Genomic DNA, 18,164 nt, shown 5'->3' with positions numbered 1-18,164 from the left:
CGTATCCGTCTCCGTCCCGGTCACCGTCTCAATTTCGAGCGCAGACTCCCCGCAGCCTTCGTCCAGGACGCTAACTCATTTTAATGATGCCAGGATACCTGGCTTCCATGGGGTCCCAAGTGCAGTTGGTGTCTTGCGTCTTCCGCCAGTTTGGACGCAACTTCGGGGCAATTATGGCCAACTTGCCTGTGCTTACATGTGGCCAAATTGTTGTGGCTGTGTCTACGTCTCGGTCGCATTAAAAATGAATAATGGCCGCGACTTGGGCGCAAAATTTATGCACTCACTGTGTCCAGATGGTAACCTGGCGTCTGGTCTGGTCTGGTCTGGGTTTGGCCTGCGCCCTTTTCAATCATGTCCAAATCCATGCAATCAAATTCCCGGGCGCAATACAATTAGCTTCTTCTCCTTGCTGCCCCGCTGAGAAAACAAAAATAAATTTCTAGCATGCTTTTGGACGGCGCAGTTTATTAGGCTTAACCTACCTGTCCAGGCTAAACAGGACCTGGGCTTCTGTACACCGAAGTCCTGGCCCCTCGTCCTGCCCACGCTTTGATGTCCTGGATAAGCCCGGTAAAATTGATTTTCCCTACCTGGCCATTCGTGGCTGTCTTTATTTTTATATTCCTACCCGCCCCCGAGCCAAGCAAGCGAGTCAGCAGCAATAAAGTTCAAATGAAGCGAGTCGCTATTAAGTTATGCGGCTTTATGCCCAGCGCCCATTTTTCGAATTTGTTTCGTGTTCTTCGGCTAAATAAGTGGACGCATAAATCGCCAAAGGATACGGCATGAAATGTAGCGGAATAAATGCTGAAAACAATAAAGGTGCAGGACATCAGCTCACTTGATGGGCACAATAGTTTGCTGCGGCAGAGTGGTCCTGCCAGAGATTAAAGCTACCCATATATATATTTTTTTTCCTTTTCAGCTCTGGGAAAACCTCGGCGCCCCAAACTGTGCTGCGGTTTTAGTTGCATTTGACTTTGCGGTTTGACGTTGTTGCGTTGCCTTGTTGTTTTGTATGTTTTTATGTATTTTTTGCCCCCGCTCCGTTGCCTTTTGCAGCACACGCAACAGCTTTTTGTTCACACTTTCGCCTGGCAAAACAATTTCCCTCCCAAATCTGGCCAGAAAAGTGGGGTGATGAGAGGTGTGGTGTGTGGTGTGGGGGCAGGGAGGGGAGTGGCTTTTGGCGTCGCCTGCCCCGCATGCATTGCGGTTTCTGTTGCATAATTATTATGTTGCGGTTACTGTGCCCCTTCCTCCTCTGACTTGATCCTTACAGCTCCCGACTCCGATTTCTGCCAGCAGTTTCGTGTTGCTGTTGCTGTTAGCGTTGCAGAAGCATTTACCTTGTTTGTGGTTCGCTGAGCGCTGGCAACAGTTTTTCAGGACCTGAAATTACTTTGGTTTTTCCCATGCAATCGGTGGTGGGGGAAAGGGCTTTAAATCTTTGACGGTGCAGTTTATTTAGGCGGTTAATGGCACGTTTTTCTCTGATTCCCCCTTTAACCACCATCCACAGCCCCATTTATAACGAGTTTAAAGTGGAATTTGCGGGCAATAGTCAATGATTTGATGCTAAAAGTAATTGAATTGGAAACAGCAGAGACAGTGGCTTTTAGCCATATGCCCCAAGCTATGCCAACTTCTAGGCCACATTCCACCGATGTTAGAGTGCTCCCTTTTGACATGGGTCTGTGCTTGGTATGCTAAGAATATTCGACTCCTTGGACCTTTTGGCAAAGGGAAGGGAAAAATAGTAAATAACAGCAAATAGCAGAAGGGCAAAGCTGACAAGACAGGAAGTTGCAGCAACAAGAACAGCAACATTTTTCGGCTGCGCCCAACAAATGTTACACAAAACGAAGGGCGCACGGCGGGAAGGGACGAAGTGAATCCTGACTATTTGGCTTGTTCTGCCCAGGATGGCTTCTTCTTCGTCTGTTGGTGTCATTTGTTAAAGAGGCTTGTCAACATGCCTTATAACAAGCTGGCTCGGACTTCAGGCCCAGAGACCCGCTGTAAAGTGTGTGTGGGGGGGGGGGCTTTGTTGGGGCGATACCACTGAAACGAAGAAGTTTTTGGTCCGAAAGCAATAATATTTCAGCTTTTGTTATAGGTTTTCCTCGGCTCTCTCGCTTTCGGATCGTAGCTGCTGCTGTGTTTGTGGTGTTGTTCGGTTGTTTGTTGTTCGCATTTTGTAGAATACTTTTGTGCATTATTTGCACAGCACTTGTACAAAACTAGAGACGAACGCTTTGGCGCTGGCTTTTCAAATTGCCAGAGACATTTGTTTGCTTGTGTGTGTACACAAAATATTATTTTCTTAATTGGTGTTTATTGTGTGTCAAACGCACACGCACACATACACTCGCACACTCACACGGCGATAGAGCGAGATGGAGCATACTTTCGAGCCAACTCTCGACGGAGCTATAAAAATGTCAGCATTTGCAGACCCTGCATCCACATCTCGATTCACTCTCATCTATTAAATGTTAGCCCCAAATTTGTGCCCTGTTGAAATGTAATTTTCATTTGACCTTTTTGCTTACATTTTCTACGACTTTTACAAGAAAAAGTGACCGAATCCAGTGAAATGACAGAAGGATGCACGTTGTCCAGTGGCAAATTGCTTATGAAATTGCAATTTGAGCTCACTCAGGGCACTGATTTTTATTTAATTTGGCCTGCAGTGCCAGTCCCACATCACAGACGAATTCGGTTCGGTAAAAAATATATCACATTACACGTATGGGGAGCTACTATTTTGCATACGAGATTTCGACCAAGTCCACTGCTCCATGAATTCGCATGTGAAGTGAGTCCGGCCTCGAATGTTATTTACTGAAGTTGCAAATCCTTAAAATGCCTCTGGCCTGGCGGGCCGAAAGTTTTGTTGTTTATCAACTGGCAAAAGGTAGTCGAAAGTTTTCTCCACCACCCCCGACTGGCCTTTTTTTTTTTTGGGCCAAAATCAAGAATAATGGTCCCATTGGGCATTCAGAGTACGTGTTGGTGCCAGTATTAGAGTGTGTGTCCTGGGATACACTCCAAAAAGTCTATATGATTTGTATGCAAAGTGCTGGGACCTCTCATGCCTGGCAGAGTTCAATTTCATCCAGTTGGGGGACTGGTCAACTGGTCACAGTTGTGTGTTTGTGTTTTGCAGCTCGTAGTTGGCCATATTGATAAGTTCTGCCAGCGACAGATTTGATTAGACATGCTGGTCAAAGTTTTTGGGTATACGAACGCCATGTCATGCTCCTCGGACTGTGCGCCAATAGTTTGAAACGACATTAGCTACCTGGCCGGACGTCATATTTTGCATTTGGATGAGTTTATTTGATTTCTTCTGCCATCTCCCGAGGTGCATTCAACTGTGAGTGTCATGCCGCAAATGCAATTTGCTACCCAGACCCAGTTATCCCCCATATCACCCATTTCATATCCAAGCCCCAGTGCACTCACTGCCTTGTTTTCCCAGCCAGTTTTCCGAGAGAACTAGGAGCTCCTGCACATGCATCAAACAAATTCGATAGCCTTGCCATCGCATAATAAGCGTAAACGTTGGCTAACAAGATTCATGCTACGCTTTTGCGCCCAAGAGGCAAACATGCAATGGCCATCAACGAGGACCTGGGACCATAGACCAACTCCACCTTAATGCCATCCATGGCAATCCCGCCAGCCCAGCCCGCCATGCTACCATCCTGCCATCCAGTCATACTACCAACAAATGACTATGACGCGACCGGTGGCCAGCGAATGTCGCGCGCTTAATGCAACTTTGTTGCTGATGCTGATGCTGATGCCTGTCCAGCTGCCTTGGCAGTCCTTTCTCTCCCATCCTGGTCGGCAGCGATTGAAAAATCCCACTAGGGCGTTTTTAATTGGATTTTAAAATACTTGTCCCATGCAGCAGTGGCAGTGCAGCCGGCAACATCAGGAGGCATACTGGCTGGCCTAGCCCGGCTATAACATGAGCCTGCCCCTCCCGGCAACGGCGACCGACAAGGCCAACATATCGACCAAAACCCCATTTGCAGGGGGTTTCAAATGGAGCGATGCAGAGAGTGGAGAAGGGGTAGGGGCCTCAACACGCTCGTTATCCTTGTTTCCTGCTGTAGCTGCTGCTTCGGCAGTCCTGATGTCCTGCTGCCATCGCTCCTGGCCCTGCTGCTACTGCTCCACATGCTGCTCCTTCTCCGGCCGCCGATGCTTTGCACAATTTGGTTACGTGTTTGACCGGCGGCGATTTTTCATGGCAAGGCAGCATTCGTTTTTTTTTTTTTTTTTTTTTTTTGGTGGTGGCTGTCCAGCACTGGGGTTTCCCATACATTAATGACATTGCAAATTTGTATTGCAAATGTGCAAGTTGTGGCCGAGCATGAAGCTTCTCTCCCATAAATTTAATCGCATGTGTTTCCCCGAAATCTCGTGCAACTCAATTGTCGCAGCAATTCCCCTTTTTTTTGGGGGGGAGGGGCGATGTCAAAGGTTTACCCATAAGGGTCAAGCAGATGGAAAAGTATGGCATAGGTTATAGGTGGACCATGGGACTTCGCATCAAGATGAAGTGATATATAAGCCAACTGAAAGCTGGTGATTAAAACAAACTTGTGCGTGAAGAAGCTTAAAGAGACTTGCCGGGATGAAGACAGACGACAACTTTTCCTCACTATGATTTTAATGACAACACAACTTTCGCATTAGCATTAGCATATTTGATTAAAAAGTGTCATTAGGCTCGGCTCCTCGGATCCTGCAGCTGCGTCATTTCACGCTTCACCGGAAGTTGCACAAGACGCTAAAAACTTGGCGCACTTGCTCACATTTTAATTTCAACTAATTGCCGAGAATCAAGGAATCATCTCCAGCCTGCCTTCTCCTGGCCGTTAAGTAATTAAGGCGTTGCACTTTGTTAGCTCTTTCAAGGAATGAAAGGAGGTGATAGAGTGTGTTGTCGTGCAACCTGTCTTGTCCTGCACTAATTGTTAAAAGTGTTGTCCGTTCACTGGATTTATATGTAGATTCAATTTCCCATCCCTTTCCATCCGACTTCTCCACATCAAAGCAAAGTCGAGCAACTGCGATGAGGTCGGATTTGGACTTGGCCATCCGCAGTCTGACTCACCTCTTTCGCTGACTAATTTGCTTTTAATTAATATAATGACTCCAAGTTTGACAATTATCCGTAATGTTGAGCGACCGCCTGCAAAGGGTAAATAATCAAATGGTTCCCGAGAAAGTCAACTTAGATAGGAGCCAAACTTCACTCAAAGACACACAATTAGCCGACTGACGAGGAACCCACACTGTTTGCTCAAGATGCTAATGAATGTCCAAGTTTGGTAGATTGAAACTTTTCCATAAATACGAAATGAGATATAGAACTTACGCACTTGCGAGCAGCCAAGTGATGTAACAATGGAAACATTTATAAAGCTTTTTCTGATATCTTTCTGGGTCTCTCTTGTTAGAGGTGTTCGAACATTTTAAGTCTGCAGCCCCCGAGCAAAGTTTGCCTTTCACAAAAGTTATGCCAAGAAAAATACATTTCACATAGAGCCAAAAAAGTCATCCCAAAATGTATAACGAAAAAAAAAAAACAAACAGATACAAAAGAAACAAAAAAGGACACCAAAATGTAAAAGGAAAATCAACTTTGATTTAAGTTTACAAAAATGCTTAGCAATTGCCTCTTGTTTTTTTAACTTTTTACATTCTTTTTTTGTTCCGTTGTTCCCTTATATTTTTCAGCTGTGTGGATTAACTGGCAACAAAATATTTTATTTTTTATTGCTTAGCAGCGCTGATTTGCACTCTTGTGTCCTGCCATTCTACAGCTCCCCGAAATCCCCGCTCCAGGTCGCTCGGTTGGAACGGGAAAAATTCTGGATTTTGTTGTCACTTCAACACACAAAACATAAAATACACAAGAGTCGCGACGAGTTGGGCTGAACAAAAATCCACTTGAATTTTTTACACTTTATTTTTTGTACATTTGCAACAAGGCGAATAAAAGGGAATTTTCCCTTATGGCCCCCTCCATTTTTATTTTTTGTTTTTTTTTTTGTTTCTCCATTTTGGCCGCTGTTGCTCTTCGCGTTGTTTGCACGCGAAATTTGTGCTTGTCTGCCTTTCGGCTTGTCAGCTCGCATGTTGCATGGTTTTAGGCGGGATTTGTTTTTCCGCGCCCCTGCCCTCATCACAATCACGCCCCTTTAGAATAGCGTCAACTACAAAAGGCAACAGCAACAGCAAGAGCCCAAGCCGCAATTTGGACACCCATCCTGTCCGAACCCTCGACGCGCTGAGGGTTCGGGAATTAGACATTTCGCAGGGTTTCCTGAATTTACCGACCGGGAATGCCCAACCCCCGAAGGGCTTTCCCAGCTGGAGGGTCTTAATTTTCAGCATTGTTGATGTTTTGCGTATAGCACACAAACAACAGATGAAGAGCCGTAGAGCAAGGGTTAAGCTAGGCCTTAATTAATTCCTTGGCGGCGGGGTTAAAAGGTGGATGGGGTGAATGCACACATACAGATTTTTTGAAGATTTACCAGGCGCCACAGATATGCCCTACCATTAGTGTGAGTGTATTAAATATTATTTAAATTTCCATAAACTGGCTTAATTAAATGGAAATTGGATACATGTATGTATCTAAAATTGATATTCAGTTGGTTTGTAGTTAACATATCAGTTTAATCAATGTGCAACAACTAACTATAATTGCATACTGTCTATGCGAACGCATTAAGGCACTCTTAATTCGTTCTCAATTTACAAATGTAAAACAATGCCCGAAGCCATCGGGCATTACCACATTTTTAAATCGCTTTCAAGCACCGGCTTACATGTGGTATAAGCCCCTTTTTATTCCGGCCACACTACGCACTTTTCGATTCCCCGACTGCTGCATGTTTTTGCGCGGTGTGGAAGGTCCTTACTTTTTGTGGTTATTACTGTATATTAAATTAGCATAAATGATTTTTAATAATTATGCCATTGAAGCCGGGCCCTTCAACAGCTCCCATTCCCTTTCCCCAACAGCAGCTGGCACCCACACAAATTACAATATAATGAGCGAGCAAAGTGCAGCGGAATATTTTCTTTTTTCTCTGTATATTTTTCGGTTCAGTTTGAATTTTACATTTTACATTCCATACCCAGGCAGCACAGCGCACAGCACAGGCCGACTATTATTTTTATATAATGGTCGTTGGATGTTCGCTGATTTCGCCTCCGATGTCGATGTTGATTTTCATGCAAGAGTGCACGAGGCGATTCTTGCAAAAATGTTTTTTAATTGCACTTAAAATTTTATTTAAATACACACACGCGCGAGCATTTCGATCCAATGGCAGCTGTAGCCACATCTGACCTCTTCACTCACGCGATTTCGTATCGGTATTTATGGAATGCTTACTGATTTTTAAATTCAATATTCAATGCTGCGTAAATATTCACAAGTGGCGGAGTGTCAAGTGGTTGCCATACCAAAGAAATAAGTCCGATGTACAAAAATAAATACCCTCGATGGCCATTCAAGCACTATTACTAATCAACTTTTCTGTATTTTATTTGCAGGCTGCGCTTTCGTCAAATTTGGTTCGCAGCAGGAGGCCCAGTCAGCAATAACCAACCTACACGGAAGTCAAACTATGCCGGTAAGTAGAAGACTCTAAGTCACCCGGGGGATAAGCAACTTTAAATGTATTGTATATTCCACGCCGTTTTCTTAAAATTAGAAAATTGTGTTTTTATGTCCTGGCGAGGCATCTCGCTCCTTGATGGCACTTGTGTGCGAATAATACGAAAATAATGAAATTTCAAACCTGAAGTATGCGTACTCAAGTGGTTGTTGTTCTCGAGTTTGGTGTTGTTGCTTCTTCTCATCGTTGAAAAGTACTTAGCAAACTTCATTTAAGCTACAAGTGCTTGTTGCTCGGGCCAAGTTTCCATGATTTATAAATAATATTAGAATTAAATTAAATGCCGTATTATTATTTTTTCCTTTTACGCCGCACTTCAATGGCAAATCAAGAAGCTCGTTTCACTCTAATTTTCTAAAAAAAAAAAAAAACTGAGAAAATGAAAAATAAATCAAAATAGCTTTTGGCATAAGAGCCGAGGAAACCCGGAGCAACGTGGGTTTCCCGCCAAGTGACTTCATTATGCCCGAATTTTGTAAGGAATCACCCACCATACACACACACACACACACACACACATAGCTCAGATTGCGGCCGAAGCTATGTAGCTCTCTATGGAAGAAAGCGAAGAAAGCGAAGAAACCGTATAGAAGAGCCTTTAGCTCTATGACAACGTTGCCCGGGAATTATTTCGTCTTTCGTGCGTTTCTTCTATTTTCTTGCTTTGGTGCTTGCGAAAAATAAATGAAATTTGCATGACACTTGAGTTATTTTGCACGTAAATTGCTTCTTTTGACAAACAAACAAGCAAATACACAAACCAGCTGCTGGGGGAAAAGTGGGTGGGTGTGGGAGTGGTAGTGGCTGAAACGCTGCCATTGTTGTATTTTCGGTGTTTACAGCCACGCAGGCAGGCAGGCAGTCAGTGCAGTCCCAAGTCGCCTCCTCCAATCCCAAGTTCCAGCACCAGAACCAAATCCACAACCAAGTCCTCATCCGCATCCGCGTCCGCATTCTCATTCTAGTGCTCGTTCTCGTCCCTTTTCGCTCTTCACTCTTTCAGCAAACGAATTTTACATTTTGGGTTTTGTGTGTTTGCGGGTTGCTGTGCTTCCAACTCCTTCGACAACTCGTTGGCGCATTTAAATTCAAATTCAAATATTGTTGATGAAATTTGTTGCTTAATTTGCAATTTAGATGCGTTTTTAAACAAACGCCGCGGCGCTTGCCGAGAAATCATGTGTTTACTTAGGCGGAAGTTGATGATGATGCACAGACGCTTCTCCTGCTGATGCCAAGGATAATTACAGTGAAGACTGTGTGTGCCAACTGCTGGGTAGCTAAACCAATGGCACTTGCCGTTGGCCAAAAGTTGCACACACATTCGACAAACGGACGTGGCCAAACAAATACGCACTGGGTGAAAACTTCAAAAATATAGCCGCAAGTGAGGCAAGCAAACAAATAATGACGGTACAAGGAACCCAATTCGAATTCAAAGGCGAGTGCAAATAGAGCGGCTTAAGTAAATTTCAATTTCAGAGCGCAAAACCGTCACATTTTATAGCTGATTGCAGTCGATACACAGCAAATCAAAGCATAGCCCGCAGCGATTTCAATGGGTACGGGTGGGGTGTATCGATTGGAAAATTTGGAGCGGAAAAAGGGAAAAGATCTGTTCAATCTAAGATGAAATCTGTGTAAATTGCTATCCGCCCGAACATTACCATAATTTTTGTCTACCCTTTGCAAAGGCATTAGTGGAATAGAAAATGGGGGACATATCCGCTGGAGGCCTACAGTCAACTGCACTTTACCTCCAATTACGCTGGTATGTGGCTCAAACCCATTTCTCACCTTTTGCCCAAAGCGTTACACGCTTGAAATGCCCGACCTGACCTGCTCCGCCCCGGTACGCCTGCCCCCTGCCCCTTGACCTGCCACGCCCCTGGCGAAGAACACACAGCTGCAATTTTTCACCTGGCCAATTTTTAAGATGAGCAGGACTCGCCAAAAGACGACGCTGGCAAATTGCTGCCCTCCTCTGTCAAGAAAAAATGGAGCGACAGACGTTTGGGGGCGTCGGCAAAGCAAGTTGTACATTTTTCTACTTGCTTTTTTTTTAATTTTAAGAGCGTATACCTGCCTGCATTAAGCATTTTAATGTCAGTTTGCCCCCAGCCCACCTGCCTGAGCTACCCCCCCATTAGCCCACTCCGCTCGGCTGTAATTGCAATTTGGCATTACGACTGCGTTGTGGTGGAAAAGGGGGAAGTGGTAATTAGCGCAAAACGACGCCAGCTGCTGTGTTGTATAAAAATTTTTAGCTGCCACGCAGCGTAAGTATTCTACGCTTTTTCCTCAGCCGCGGCATATACATTAATTATATGGCCAAGTGCAATGTGGCTAACAGAGCGGCGGGGTAGTTGCCTCTAGTGCGGCACCGAATTGATTGCCTACCTGCAGGCGTCAAAGTTGCGCCAGACAAAACCGCAAGTTAATTTTAAGCTTAACAAAGTCCACTTCCAACACCGCTACCACTGCCCCAACTGCTCCCTTTTCGATCCCCCTTCGGCTTTCATGTTGATGTACCACAGAAAGCTTTTAAAAAAAAAAAAAAAACGAGAAATGTAGGGGAAGAACATTTTTTGATTACGCCAAACCTTAAGCAGCTTATGAACGCCCCCGGTCCAGGAACGGACCAAGCGCTCATTAAAAAGGAATTTGCAGGGCTAAAATGGATGGACCAGGAGCGGACCTGGACCAGGACGAGAATGGAGTAGTCCGACCCATTCCTCACACGTTCACTCCCTTGTTAATCTCTTGGCACTCAACATGTTATAAGTCGCTTTAAGTGCGGTTGGCAAACGTTTTCTAAATGTAAAAAAAAGTGTATATGTATATCAACACACACTTTGTGTGGGGAGACGGAGCGAAAAAAGTTTACAGTTTACAGTTGTAAACAATAATTTCGTATTCACTCAACACGCACACACACACAAAGCCAGACACAGCAACACTATGCCATTTGCATAAGCCGCTGATGCGATTTTTTGCTGTCCATGCTTATGGGCGCGGCTTAGAAGTGGGCGTGGCCCGAACACTTGTTAATGAAAGCGCGCGCATGCATTAAAGCTGCTTTTGCTTCTAAATGCTTTTGATTGACGAAGCGCAAAAGCCGCGCAACATGCATAGCAACAGTCGGCAAAAAAAAAAAAAATGAGGAGCGAAAATAGAATTTAAAATAAAAACTGTGACACCCGGTGAAAAGCAATGAAAACGTAGAAAACTCCAGTGAATAAATTCTTAACTTGCAAACAGAGTTACTGGAAACGAGGACACACAACAGTCCCGCACCTTTGACAGCGTTTGGAATTTCGAATAAATTAGTCAATTAGCATTTCTATTTTTATTTGTTCAGCTGTGGAGGAATGGGCGGTAGAACCACAAATACTGGCCAATATGGTGGGGAAAGAACCCAGTCAGAACACCTTGCCGTGAAGAAACACATGTTCCCAGCGCCAGCGAACGCAGTCATCGTCGTCATCATCATCATCAAAGACATTCTTTCCCATCTTGCTTGGTGCGCATTTAAATTTCAAATTAATTTCTCGCCATGTGAAGCTGAAGCCAGCAACCAAAAAAAAAAGAAAGATTGGAAGAAATAAGAAATCTGCAAGCTGACAACGCGCACACATATAGCCGAGTGGCAGATAAATACGAGGAGAGTCCGCGCTGTCCCAAAAAATGATATGCGGTGCAATGCCCCCTCCATCTCCATCTCCACCTCCACCTCCACCACCATCTGCCTTCCAACCCATCAAACCTGTTTTCGCAGTCATTTCGCAGAACAGGCGCCGTAAAATATGCAAAAGAAGAAACATTTTTGCGCGCAGCTCGCTCGCTGGCTCAATTTTTTCTTCTCCTACTTTTGCCGGCTCCTTGGTCGTTTTGTTTGCGCTGCTCATGGCTGGATTGACGCAACATATGCCATATGCCACTGCCAGCGTCGAATGTTGTGCGACTGCTGCCGTTGTTGTTCTTCTTGCTTTTTGTTTTCATTCCCTCCGTATATACATATGTATATTTTTTTTTTTTTTTTTTTTTTTTTTTTTTTTTTTTTTTTTTTTTTTTTTTTTTTTTTATTATTTGACTTACGGTAGGAAAATTAAAATCTTCTAAAGATACCACCTACCGTCCGTAGGTGGCATGCACGATTCATAAGCCCTATTGGAATTATGCCTACGTACTAAAACAAAAACCTCCGCGTGCTCTACAGTCCTTGCTCGCTCACCGGGACTGCCAGTCAAGGTATGACTTCGGTGAGCAGGATGTGAGGCCAGGTCGCACTCCCTTCCTTCAGTGTAGTCCATGGGGGCTCCTCCTTCCACCCTTTAGTCGCCTTTTACGACGAGCCGGGGACGCTGAGGATGAATTCTTCGCCCGCCGTCACCCAGGACACCAGTTTGGGCTTAGACATCCACTCTGTTGGCCATCTCGTCTGATCGGACACGCTTCATCATATTAATGATAATGCTGTGTCCCCGCTCCCAAGCCCCCCTGTTCGCCATCATAGCCGCGAACAAGCCACTAGGGCTGAACGGGGAACCTGACAGCGTCTTTAGCTGCTCTCTCTCCGCCGTGAACCTGGAGCAGTGCATTAGCACATGTTCTGCTGTTTCTTCACCGTCGACGCAGAACAAGCATTGGGCTGACTCTACGTGACGGAACCGGAGTAGATAGGCCCGGAAGCAGCCATGGTCCGTGAGGAACTGGGTTAGGTGGTAGTCCAAGCATTTGTGTTGGCACTCTGCCCAAACCGTCATCTCTGGGATGAGCTGATAAGTCCACCTCCCCCGTCGCGACGTTTGCCATCTACTCTGCCATTCACCTAATAGCCACTCGTGTGCCTCTTGCCTGGAAGCGCCACTCCGCATTAGGCTGAGAGCCTTGATCTCCAGATCAATCGGCGGCAGGCCTGCCAGCGCTAGCGCCGCGTCTTCGGATATGGTCCTGAAACCTCTAATGAGCCTCAGAGACATTGACCGTAGCACCGAACGAGCTCCTTTCAGGTATGAGACCCTGCCAGTGGCATTGCTCCAGACTGGTGCAGCGTATAGTAGCGAAGCCTTTGCTACTGACACCAGCAGTTTCCTGGCCGGGTGTCTTGGGCCTCCGACGTTGGGCATAAGCCTCGCCAACGAAGAGGCTGTGATTGCTGCCTTCTTGCTGGCGTGGCTCGCGTGGTCCTTGAACGATAGTCTGCGATCTATCATTACCCCCAGGTACTTTAGGGACTCTTGAGAGGTCACCTGTGTACCCTTGACGGAGACCAGCATGTTCTCCACCTTTTTCCTGCTGCTTAGTAGGACTGCTTCGGTCTTGTGAGCCGCTATTGCTAGCCCGGCTTTCTCGAGCCAGCGGATGGCAGCACCGATCGTAGAGTTGCATTTGTCTTCCAACCCTGCGATTGTTTTCGAGACAGCTGTGATTGCCACATCGTCAGCAAAACAATGCAGCTCTACTCCTACGGGCCTGTTGATGCCCAAGATCCCATCGTACATAATGTTCCATAGGATTGGTCCAAGTACCGATCCTTGGGGAACACCTGCCGAAACTCGGTATCTTTTTGGGCCATCTTCCGTATCGTACCATAGGACCCGGTCCCTAAAGTAGCTGCCAACGACTATCCTTAGGTACTCCGGGATCCCCATACGGTACATGGCCGCGAGGATTACGGGCCATCTGGCGGTGTTGAAAGCGTTCCTTACGTCCAGAGTCACAATTGCGCAGTATTCCTTCCTGCCCCCTAACCATCTATCACCAGAAATAGCGGTCTTGGCGATGTTACAAACGGCCGAAAGAGCGTCCAGAGTGCTCTTACCTTTCCGGAAGCCATATTGATGACTTCCCAGGCCGTTGATGCTCTCGGTGATTGCCTCTATTCTGGTATACAGGATACGTTCGAACAGTTTTCCTACTATATCCAGTAGGCATAGAGGGCGGTAGCTGTTTGCAGCATGTGCTGGTCCCTTGCCTTTCGGCAACAGGACTAGCTTCTGGCTTTTCCACCTTGTTGGGAAGATTCCGTCCAGAAGGCATTGCTGGAAGGTGGCCCTGAAGATTTCAGGTCTACCCAGCGCCACTGCTTTTATAACAGCTCCAGGAATACCATCTAGTCCAGGGGCTTTGTTGGGTTTGATGCGCTTGGCTGCCTCGGCGACTTCAAGTTCTGTGACGCACGGAAAATCTGGGGCAGGGGCTGCCTCTGTTGGCCTCCATAGTGTGGTCTGCTTTGGGAATAGCTCCCCTACTATGTTAGCCAGGACCCCCGGGTCGGATGGGGTTGCCGCTCTCCTCCTTAGCTTTTTGGTAACAAGCTTGTAGGCGAGGCCCCAGGTATCGCTGTCTACGCCATCCTGCAGCTCCTTAAACGACCGCGCTTTGGCAGCCGCGATGCCGTGCTTGAACTCTAGACGTTTCCTTCTGAAAGCCTCCAAGAGTTCCGCGTGGTGGGTACTGCCTCTGGCTCGTTGCGCCATTCTCCTAGCCCTGAGGCAATCAGACCGTAGTTGGCTTAGGGAGGCGCTCCACCAGTAAACGGGTGGTTTGCGCTGTGCCTTATTTTTCCTTGGCATGATTGCGTCGCAGATTCTTCCCAGCATATTCATGAGGCCTGCCGCCATACTCTCTGCGTCCCCACTTGGGATTTCCAGGGAATTGATCTGATAGGCCAGCATGGCCTCATCGATCTTCCTGGTGTCCCATGCTTTCCCGACTGCTCTACTCTGCCGTCTCCTGGGCATGTCCTCCGGGGAGAGACTGAAGGAGATCAGGGCGTGGTCGCTCAGCGTCATGACGTCATGGACCATCCAGTTATTGTTGTCTACTAGCCCTCTGCTGACAAAGGTAACGTCAATAAAGGACGTACCCCTATCGTTGTTAAACGTCGGCTTCCGTCCGTCGTTCAGCAGTATAAGGTCCAGCATTCCCATGGCGTCAATCACAGCTCGGCCTCTGGTGTTGGATGTCCTGCTGCCCCATTCCACTGCCCAGGCATTAAAGTCGCCGGCAATGACCTTCGGGCTTCGCCCTCTCGCATGGTCCACGAGCGCCTCCAGAAACTCCTCGAACTGATCGGGGGTGTCGCTCGGCGGAGCGTAGCAGCTGTACAAGTGCACGTGTTTTAACTTCGCATAAGCGATACCCCGCATAGGTAAAGCAGCCAGTTCCTCGACGTGGAGAGAGCTGCAGCATTTGATAGCTGCTTTACCTGTCTCGTCAAGGATCATGGACGATTGTCCGCTACCAGAGACGTAGGGTTCGCTTAGGAGCATGATGTCTACATTGCGCTCAGCCGCAGTCTGGGCCAGGAGGCTCTGAGCTGCTGCGCAATGATTGACATTGAGCTGTACTACGCTAATATGAGTGTGCATTAAGGTGGCTCTTGGCTTCTTTTAGGGTCGCTCTGTAGGTCGGGCACGCAAAGCTACCCGTCGAGTGGTTTCTGTCCACCTCGCTGCTGCAGATCAGGCATTTTGGTGCTGCAACGCACCCCTTTGCCTTGTGCCCACGCTCACCGCATCTAAGACAGCAGTCTGCCCTGTCAGTGTTCTTGCAGGTTGCTGATCGATGCCCATAGCCGAGACACCTGTAGCATCTCGTGGGTCGAACGTCCTGGGTGATACGACATCTTGACCATCCAACGGTTATGGTGCCCTGTTTAAGGACTGGTATCGCAACGTTCGCGTTCAGCAGCACTGAGGCTATTTGCGTGCCATCCCGCATTCTGCGAAGGCCCCTGATATCTTCAGGATTTATCTGCAGGCCCTGGAATTGGGCGACCAAGCAGCTGTGGAGCTCCTCTGCTGTCGTAGCCTCGTCCAATCCGCTGCAAGATAGAGCTATTCTTTGCGCTCCTGTGCGCACAGAGGCCAAGTCATTGAGCGCCGCTTCCAGGTCGCTCTTAAACTTGGGGACGCTTTCCGAAGCTTTCCCCTCTACCTCGAGCAACAGCTCACCTTTCTGCGTTCTCCGGATTTTTCGCACGTGGCTGCCCAGTTCGCTAAGGCTCGGGTCCGATCTTAGCTTCCGAAGCATCTCTGCGTACGAAGCCTCTCCTGTCTTTTTTACGATGAGTGCCTCCGGTTTTTTACGCAGGCGCGTAGGCTTCACCTTGGTCCACTCTACACCCGTGCTAGCATTCTTGGCGACAGATGCGTAGCTGCCTGGTTTGGACTCGTTTGGTCTGGATGTTGCCTTTTCTTCACCGTTGCCACCCAACGTAGGGTTGCTCGGCTTGGGCGCCTGGATTTTTGGCACTTGCACCTTGGGTACCTGTGCATTTTGAGGAGCCTTTTTGGTAGGCTTTTGTACCTCCGTCTGGGTAGCACTGCTCTTCAAGCGGTGCTCGCTAGTAGTACCTTTGTACAGCTCTAACGCCCTGTTGTTAAGGGCTGAGAGTTCGGAAGCTATGCCCTTTGTCTCTCGTGTCACGTGCCGTTGGGTCTCGAATGCGGATAGCAAGGTGCTGATCTTGCCATTCATCCTGGTAAGTATGCCCCTCAGGTCCTCATTCTGGAGAGCCGCGGTCAGGTCCGTAGACCGATGAGGGGAACCAGCTGGGGACTTCCCTCCCGTCTTTTGCGATGGCACGGCGATGTGGTCCATCGTCTTCTGACTTGTCGCGGTCGTAGATGCTGTAGGAGCCAAGTTCTCCACCTCTACAGCATCGCTGCAGTCGCTAGTCAACGGCGGCTGGGGGCCTGCGTGCTCACCCCTTGCCACCGACGGGACCGAGATTCCGTCACCATGGGTCGGGTTACCGACTCCTCTGGTGGGGGATCTCGAAAGTCGGGGGCTCCTCCTGAACGGGTCGTTCCGATCAGGGGGACTGCCCCCCACTGCGCTGTCCATCAACTGAAAGATGGCCTACGGTTACCTAGGCGAAGCACCAGCCTTAGAAAGGGGTTCCCACGTAGGCCACGGATTTCCCCCTGGCTTTACGGATGGAGGTTTGTACCGCCTCGACTCGGACACCAGAGCCTCTGCTTAGGCACCAGCACGGTGAGAGGATGATATTTGGTCTGTCCTCGACCTTTGTGCCTTTTCCCCTTTCTTAAAGACTTGTGCGCTCCCAGTAACCAGAATCAAAATTAAAATTAAATTAAAATTCAACGGTTTAATTTTAAGTTTAATTTTGAATTTCGCGCTCTACTGTCGCAACACAACACTGATCACACGGTTGATCTGGCAACGCCTCCCTCTCCGGATCGCCCGCTGCGCCAAGTTGGCAGCGCTATCAGCTGCTTTATCCGCTGCAATAATCGCAAGATAATAAATTACCTATTTACCCGAAACAGGCGCACAATTAACTCGCGTGATTGCAGCGCAGAACTATGGCGCGACTCCACCGTGTGGTTTTGCTAGATTGCCGCGCACACCGGCCGACACAACTACTATGGTTTCGAGTATTTCGCGCAGCGTTGATTTAAGACGTCCGTCTTCACGGCGATGTAGACTTCGTCCCTCATACATATGTATATGTGTGCGTCTGTGTGTGTGTCTCGCATCAATTATGCTTTTATTTATACAACAATTTCGTTCTGCTGGCCGTTCAATTTTCGTCAGCAGTCGACGGGCAGAACGAACAAGTCGAATGAGCGCGCTGCCTTAATGCGACTTGACAAAAATGGCGCCCAACGTTGGGCACTGGTGTGCCGTATAAAAAAAATGGCGCCCAACGTGGGGCAAAGCTGAGGCTGCTGTTTTCTATATGAAGGTATGGGAGAACCGGGAGTTTCTTCTTAACGCTTGAGCGACGCCCACACATACACTCACACAGGCACACCTTGAAGCGTCAAGCTGACGACCAAGAGAACGTTGCTGTTCTGGCCTGGCTTTCTATTTTAATTCACACGCCATTGTTGCTCAGCGCCTAAAAGAAGACGAGGCGAAGTTGAATTTCTAATGTGCAGCAGCTGCTAACAATGGAAGTGGGGAATCGGAGTGGCAGGTGGACGGGATTGGCTGAATGGAGACGGGAGCGGAGGGACGGATCTGATTGTGTTTTGGCTGCTTGTTCTTGCTGTTAGTTGTTGTGTGGATGGGTGCGTGTGTTGGTTAGATGTGGGTATTGTGTTGTATTCTTCCTTCTAAAGCGTACTTATGTGCGCGTTTAAGCAATTTTTAAATCGCTGTCGTGCCTGTGTGGAAATGGTCGAATAACAAGCACCGCCACCTTAGACGTTTTAAAAGAAAGGTGGGCGGAAATTTCATGGGACTGTGGGTGCTGGAAAGCTTGTAAGTGGATTTTTAAGCCACCTAAATTGGTATATTTACATTAATAGATTACATATTAACTGAAATCTATATTTACCCGCTATAAAAAGGAGCAGCGATATTTTTATGAACAAATAAAGTAATGTAAAACTTATATAAGACCATTTGCTTAGATCCCTTCAACGATGATGGGAATCATTGATCTTACTACAAATTCGT

The 18,164-nt window shown here is 47.4% G+C and overlaps 1 protein-coding gene across 18 annotated transcripts in view, besides 1 other annotated feature; it reads left to right on the top strand.

The window, feature by feature from the left end:
• bru3 (bruno 3) overlaps positions 1–18,164 on the top strand; it is a 281,494-nt gene that overhangs the window by 211,530 nt on the left and 51,800 nt on the right. For all 18 annotated transcript variants that reach the window (NM_001202166.4, NM_001202171.2, NM_001202163.2 and 15 more), the window contains one exon: positions 7,600–7,679. In NM_001202166.4, the coding sequence (NP_001189095.1) occupies positions 7,600–7,679 (80 nt within the window). The remainder of the gene's footprint in view (positions 1–7,599; positions 7,680–18,164) is intronic.
• Positions 11,767–16,961: a mobile genetic element.

The sequence above is a fragment of the Drosophila melanogaster genome, chromosome 3L, assembly GCF_000001215.4.
Source record: "Drosophila melanogaster chromosome 3L".
NCBI classification, from domain to species: Eukaryota; Metazoa; Arthropoda; class Insecta; order Diptera; family Drosophilidae; genus Drosophila; species Drosophila melanogaster.
Note: the sequence above shows the minus strand (reverse complement) of the source record. Positions and strands in the feature narration are given on the sequence as shown.